At 60.6% G+C, this 7343-nt stretch overlaps 1 protein-coding gene across 4 annotated transcripts in view; it reads left to right on the top strand.

Moving 5' to 3' along the window:
- Window positions 1-7343, top strand: part of LOC113214381 (katanin p60 ATPase-containing subunit A-like 1) — a 13109-nt gene that overhangs the window by 1209 nt on the left and 4557 nt on the right. For 2 of the 4 annotated variants that reach the window (XM_052277413.1, XM_052277412.1), the window contains exon 1: window positions 4972-5383. The exons of 1 other annotated variant lie outside the window; for it this stretch is intronic. In XM_052277413.1, coding sequence (XP_052133373.1) covers window positions 5151-5383 — 233 coding nt within the window. In that variant the 5' untranslated portion in view covers window positions 4972-5150. Of the gene's footprint in view, window positions 1-4971; window positions 5384-6777; window positions 6891-7343 lie in introns of those variants that run through there. One more of the 4 variants, XM_052277415.1, reaches the window with a different exon arrangement.

The raw sequence follows: 7343 nt of genomic DNA, 5'->3' as shown, positions 1-7343 counted from the left end.
GAAGTTTTGAAGGACTGCTTTGGGTTCTAAGAGCGGGCTGCAAAGAATGCTGTGGTGCAGTTGAAATTGGGTTGCAGTGGCAATGGCACTGCAATACGTAGAGAATCAGCATGCTGCAAGGTATGAACCGGTCGAACGGTTTGAGTCTTTCGCCAATACTATATCAGAGAGTCTTTCGCTCGCTGAGCCTTAAAAGAATAAACTGTATCCCGCTCGCCATTTTTATTGTTCGCCGCCCGTACGTTCGTTCCCTCCGCCTCCCTGTAAACAGAACCGAACACCCTCTGTCGCACGCAGAGTAGTTTAGTGTTTGGAAAGCCCGTCGCGCCACGACCGCCACCCCACGCCACGCTCAACCGGCCCCGCACCTCGCCGCCAGGGACACGGGGGAGCAAAACGACTTGACTGGCGACTTTGAATAACCAGCGTGCGAGGGCAAGGCGGGGCGCGGGGTCGAGCGGTGCCGCCGGACTTCCCTCCTCGCATTGGGGTCAACCCCAGCCCCGCTGATTGTCGTCATTTCCCCCTCCTGGAGACCCTGTGCGACCAGCGACCGCACGCCGGGTGCCATGTCGTCCGTTAGGGGGGCCCGTTCCGTGCGCTGGAGCTGGAGTACCCCCCTCCCCTGCTCTGACTCTCCGCCGTCCTGATTGCCAGCCAGGGGTGCGCCACTCTGGAAAATATAAGTGCGTAACAAATCTCAATAAAATTTAAAAATATTTTTTTCTTTTTTGAAAAAGTCGAACACTTATTTAAAAGTCAATAAAAAGGTCTAGCAAAGTCATAAAGAAAGCGGTATTACACATCTCGCCTGCATCTATGCTTGTGCGCAATGCACGCGTGCGTGCTTGCGGGTTGCCCCCGGGGGTTGCCCACATGCTCGCGACGAAATAGGGCACGGACACAGTTTAAAACAATGGTCGACAAATCTGACGCCCCTCTCCCTTGTTCCACTTTGTTCTGTCTTGTTCTTCCTTCCAGCCCTTTGTTTTGCCTCGTCACCAGCTCGATTCCGGTTATGCAAAGTCCTTAGAACATCGATTGCCGGCACCAAAACGAAAACACTGGCGCCCTGGCTTGTGAGCGGTTCCCAGTCCCTCTGGCCTGGTGGCCTTTCGCACCCTTATGGCGAGCAGCGTGGCAAGGCACTCCGGCCCCGCCGACCCCGCGACGGCCTCTATAAGATTTCGCCGCCCCCTGGCGCACCCGGTTACTGGGGCAGTGACTCACGGGAACCATTCAGTTTGACCGGAACCGGAAGTGAGCTAGACGCGTGACCTCTTGCCCCCCCCCTCCCCCTGCGCGTCTATTGTTAATGCGGTGATGTGGTGGGGGTGGCGTGCGCGACGCGCTGGGTCGACCCGACCGCCCCGACGCGGCGTCAGCTTGTCCTACCGCAACAGCCCGTCACCTGCCTGTCATTCGCCGGGACCGTAAAGCCTCCCCCAGCCGTGTCTCTTCTATCGTCCAGACCCAGCTTAAAAGCAATGTCATCTTGTTATTTTTGCTCCCTGCCGCCGTCGCAATGACCTCATCCATTCCCCCGGCCCTCGCCCTCGCAGCCTTTTGTCCGGCCCCCGCCGCCGCCCGCCACGCCGTCTGGCCTGCCCGCGTCGCTCGTCGGCCCCGCCCGTTGTTGCTTTTGGGGGCGACCCGGTCCGCCCCGTCTGTGTGGTGCCCGGCGTAGCCATGGCGTCGCCGGAGACGGGGGGCGTCGCGGTGGTGTGGCGTCGTCGTGAAGCGTCTGCACACTGAACTGAAACAGACCACGGCTTTTTGGCCGGTCGAGGGGCAAAGATTCGAAGGCTACCCTACGCCGCCTTTTGTTGCCCAAGCACTAACAGCTTTTTGAGGCAGGCGTCGGTACTTAGCGGTATAGCATGGCACACACGCCACAGCACACCGTCCATCGGATTCTGAAGAAATTAATCCCAGTACGTTTTGGAGCCCGTTGACAGCCATGTCTATCAACTTGAGGATTTGCGACACAGACCTGCTCGTCGCGGGACTGGGTGCTCTCGTGCAGTACAGTGCACTGCACCGGCCCGACAGGGGCCAATAGCCACCCTGGCGTAAAGGTTGTGGCTCCGAGGACGTGAAGTAGGCCACCGGCCCGATGTGGCCGCCGTACTATTTCGCCACCAAATTACAGGGCTGCTACTGGTGCCGCTCCGACACGGCCGCTGACCGCCACTGTGGCCGAGCAAAACAGCACAGTGTCCCGTGCGCCGTCCTCTTGTGAAGCTGAAAGCGTCAGCAGTACGCGAGCTGTGCACGGCGTCGTCCTGGGCCTGCCTGCATCCAGTACTGTCGAGCGGGGGGAGGCAGTGGGGGATGCAGTGGGGGAGGCCGAGCAGGTGCAGGCGGGTCGAGCTGAGCTGACCGATGGGGTGCAGCCCCGCTCGGGGGTCACTGCCCTCTGTGACGTCACGCTGCGGACGGGGATGAGCTGGCCGACGCAGACGGACAGCCGTCGTGTGCCACGTGGAGCACACTCGAGTGGACTCGAGTTCTTTAGGATTCCTTACTTGATATACAGGGTGGGTGATCCGCGCCGTGTTTTTTTCTGCTTATACTGTACCGAATTCATGCATGCGGACGGGTTGCATACTCGCACGGGGCCGTAAGGAGCCATGGCGAGCGACGATAGGCAAGCCCGCACGCACGCATGAATCCGGTGCAGCATAAGCAGAAAAGAACCATGGCGCGGATCAACCACCTCGTCAACCACCCTGTATGAATTTAAAATAATTTTACACAGTCCGTAGCTGCTGCTGCTCAGCAGCGTCAGTTCCGCCGACTGCTCGAGGAAGAGAACGAACCCCTCGACCTCTATCCTACCTAAATAGAGCGTCGGTATATTATCGTGTTTTTAAGAAACAGCAGGCGGACTGTAAGTGCTCCTCCTCTCCATTTTAATGGCGCCCGCCGACGTAAATCAACTCTATTGATCAGTGGCGGGGTGAGCCTGGCGCTTGCAGCCTGGCGCTACTGCACAACCCCGCGCCGGCTGCTACTCGCGGGGGGTAGTGCCACGGGGAGTAGCGCCGCGGCCGCAGCGGCTCGCGGGGTCACCCCGGCGCGCAACCTTCCGCTATTACGACTCCCCGCATTCAAATCTCCGCTCGGAATCTATACAGAGAAAATACGGGAGTCAGTTGTAACAATGCATCCGCTCCGAATGGAGTCGCTGTACTACTCGCAAGCTAGCAAGAGTCGCAATCGCAATGATTGAGACAACTTTTCCTACCCTTCGTTGTGTATCAATAATCTCGTCAGTAACCATTTTATGAAGAGACTTACTTCCGTCTCTGTGCCCCCTGGTAGAGACAGTCAAGGGGACTGTCTAATAAAAACCAGAAAGAAACGCTATATTCCAGTGCTGGGAAATTTTCCACAGTGCCAAATCACCCGCATGACCTACTTAACTTGTCGCCTATCGCGAATGTAATGTTTCTTTTCTTCCCCCCCCCCCTCTCTCTCTCTCTTTTATACTTGGCCGCACCGACCAAGATTGGAGCTTTGGAACAACAAGTAGTATAGAAAGTGAAAGTGCCTTGCAAGGTGTAAGGGTGCTGCTGGCAGTGACGGTGGGTCCGGCCCCCCGGCCGGGTGGCCGCTGCCCCCTGCAGGCAGAGAGGGATGGCGGGGCGGCTGAGGCAACCCCGTTGCGTGCGGCGGGCGGCGGGGCGGGCCGCCTCGGGCAGGGCGGCCGCGCGCTAATGTATGCATACGGGGCACCGCTCCCTTTAGGGGTTCGGCGCGGTCAGCGTCAGCACGGCACCAGGGGGGCTGCACCGCACCCCACTCAGGAGCCGCGGGAGGCGTTTACACTTATGCAGCACGCGTGTGATGAGTGCGACGCCGAGAGTAGTTTGCGTGTCGAGATTAAAGCCGGAAAGCGGCTCAGAAGGACTCTCTCGCACACCGTGACGCGACGACGTCGGAGTTTTGGTTTGTTATATGCAAAACTGGTAGTGATAGCGGTCGCGCCGTGGTGGTGCTGGCAGAACGGTATCGACCTTGTCCGTAATTACCCACCCTAGGCCGCTGGGGGCTCGCGGCAGGGGGCAGAGGGCCTCCGTGTCCGGCGCGGCCTCGGCACGGCTCGGACAGAGCAGAATATGCGTGTCCGAACAGCCACTCTCCGTCGGGGAAAGAAAGGCGCCCCACCCTGCAGGCTGCCATCCGCGCCCGCCTGCCTGATTGCTTTACTTGTGCAAACCAAACTAGTGATCTGGAAAGAGTTGGTATCTGCGGTGGAATCGAGCATGAGCATTCACACACCACTCTAGCAGCCAGAGCTGCAGGTGCAGGCTGCTGTGCCGCAGCCCGGCCCGGCCGGAGCATGCACCCTGCGCTGGTGGGCCGCGTGCCTCACTCGGGCGCGCTGCGGGTCTGCCTACCCGAGAGTTCGCAGGCGCCGAGCCCCGCGTACTACAAGACGGTGTGCCGCTGGACGCAAGGAGGTAGAGGGCGGGGGAGGGGGAATTCGATAGCTGGAATCTGAGAATCGGAATACTCAAGCAGGCTTGACCGGAAGTGAGCAGGTAGCGGGGGATTTGGGGGGGCAGGGGGGAGAATCGAAGAAATTGTGACGTCAGTGAGGCTCGCACTTCGCACCCTATCCTACGCTGTGCGGCCGCGGCGGCGCTGCGAGGACAACAAGGACTGTGCTTCCTTAATGGATGATGCTCCTTCCCCCTGGGGGTGGCGCTCGGGCAACGCTGGGGTACTCGGCCAGCAATTGTGTAAACAAATGACAGGTTGTGGAAGGGAGTGAGTGGAGGGGAGGGGTGGTCCCCGGGCCGGGTCCCCTCGGCCACTGGCCTTGCTCACCCCTCCTCCCACCCTGCCCGCCCGCGCCGCCCCCACTGACCACTGGTGCCGGGGCGGCCGGGGGCGGCCCACCCGCTAACGCGCCGCTAACGCCGGGGCGCTGGGCGCGGGCTGGGCCAGTCCCGCCTCATGAGCGGTGCCGCACGGAGCCCGCCGAGCCTCGAGCACGCCGAGCAGGCCTCGGACACCAGCCCGCCGCGCGCTACGGGCTGTTGGACACCAGCCGCCTCGAGGCCCCGGTCAGCGCAGGACCGCGGGCGTCGCGTTCCCCCCGAACTACGCGCCGCCTCGGGCCGAGGTCGTGTCGCCCCATGGGGGTCCCGATGGACGGGCACGGCCAGTACCCTGCCGCCCCCGGCTCCGGCCAGCACTATCCGCAGCCGCACCCTGGCTTCGCCTACCAGCAGCAGCCGCCGCCGGCCTCGGGCCCCGCCGCCGCCGCGCCCGCCGCTGCCAACCCAGACGTGGAGATCGAGTACGAAGTGACGGTGCCCCTGGGCAGGCTGAGGCACTCCGGCTGCCACTCCATGTGGGACCTGCAGTGGTACGTGCCACGCGTCTGGGCAAGCAAACACTTACGATGCCAGTCAGGCCACAAAAAGGAAAAAATAAAACACTTTCATTTTGAATATTAGCGCGCGGAGGTCTGCCGCTCCACACACACTCCGTATGCAATGTCATGCAAAACATGAAGGTGGCGTTCCTACCGTACCGGACCTGATCATCAACCCCATCGATTCCAAGGCGAAGGGAATTCCCTGCGACGCCTGTCACCCTATCCATTAGAGATGCGCCGCGTGCGTTGTCCTAGTTCCGGGGAGGGGACCGGCGGGGCGGAGGGGTAATGCTGCTTCCTTCTTAGCTCATCCCTCATTCGGTTTGAGTCCCCATCCCCCTCCCCCCAGTGCAAAGTTCCTCGCACGCTCGGCCCACAACTTCGCCCTGCTCCACCGCTCTCGCCCAACACTCCCCGCCCCCGGGTTGTCGTGCAAGTCGGGGTCCAAGTCACACACATAGAAAGTATCCTTAGTTGAACATGGAAGCTTTTCAAATACAATCCTACTGCCGCGCCACCTTAAAGTTATTTGTCTCGCAAAGCTCAACGCCCTTTGTCCACCCAGCCCAGTTTTTGTTTTCAACTTTCTTCTTTCACGGAGCAAGGGGGAAAGGGGGGGGGGGCAGCTGGCATCGTCTTGTGCAAGCACGCGGCGAGGTGCAATACCCTTTGCTAGAATGAGTCACGGTCAAGCTCGGCTCCGCGCCATCCGCAAGCCCCCCCTCTCTCCCTCCATATCAGGACCGGACAGCCTAGCCTCCCCCCTGTCTACCCTCTCCCCCGTCCAGGGGGGCGTTGAACCCTCTGGCGCGCGGAATAGCACGGCAGGGGCCGGCCCGGCGTCCGGCACACGGTCCGTTCGTAAGGTGAATCGATTTGAGTGGCCCTGGCGACGCAAACCCGCGCCCCGCGCCCCGCGCCGCGCCGGCCGACGTCATGTTGTCCAATCGCCCTTGTCGTTTGTGCATATATGTATTTACAGACAATTGGTGCATTTGTTTAAAATAAATGAAAATGTAATATCCTAATAAAGATATCGAGCAGATGAGAAGAGGGAGCAGATGCAACATGTCAGAGACTGTTCAAATAACGTCACCCTACGACGCTCACGCCAGTGCTAAAGGGTAGCGAGGAAGGAGGGGGGGGGTGCTTTGCCCCATGGTGTAGCGACTGTCTCGCGGACTGTCTTCGGTCGGAAGCAATTCTGAATAAAATAATCTGTCGCTGTGTCGCTGAAGCTGTAGACCGGGGCCCCGGGGCCCCGCCCGCGGGGGCCGCAGCTGCAGTTAACCCCCGGACTGGCTGCGCCTGCCGCCCCCCCCCCCCCCCTCCGGGCCTTGCTCCCTGCCTCCCCCTGCTCCCGCCACGCCGCCGCCCTCCATGCCACCCGCTCCCGCTGGCAGCTCCCTCCGCACCTACCACGCGCAAGCGAAGCTTCATAAATGTTCCGAGCGTTCGCCGACAGCTTTTGGGGCCCGGACCCTTTCTCTCTGAGGTAAAGATCATCGCTTAGAAAAAGGCGCTGCTGCGGTCGAGGAGTCGGAAAAGTGACGGGATACGGGGATTTGTCGCGTCCGAGGTTGAGGTTAGGGCACGGGCCGCACGGGGGCGGGGAAAGGTGGCGGTGGTGTGCGAGTGTGTTTTGGGGCCTGCCGGTCGCCTAGCGACGGCTGGGTGGGCGGCTCGTAGAGCCGTAGACCCTAGCGGCCTTGCGGCGCCTGCGTGCGGGCAGCACACAGTGCGCTGCGCGGCATGCAGCACAGGGAAGGCCCCGGCCCTGCATCACTTTAGAATACCAGAATTTAATAATAAAAAGAAAACAAGGCGATTCGTACTCTTGCACTTTACCTTGCATGCCACCAACCGACCAATCGCATTGCGCGCTTCATTTGAGCCGACTTGCATCTCTACCAGTTTTGGGAAAGATGGTGCATTTGCAGATCTCTGT

Source organism: Frankliniella occidentalis, unplaced genomic scaffold (assembly GCF_000697945.3).
Source record: "Frankliniella occidentalis isolate FOCC.00 unplaced genomic scaffold, Focc_3.1 Scaffold10, whole genome shotgun sequence".
Lineage (NCBI taxonomy): Eukaryota > Metazoa > Arthropoda > Insecta > Thysanoptera > Thripidae > Frankliniella > Frankliniella occidentalis.
This window is presented reverse-complemented; position numbering and strand designations above follow the sequence as displayed.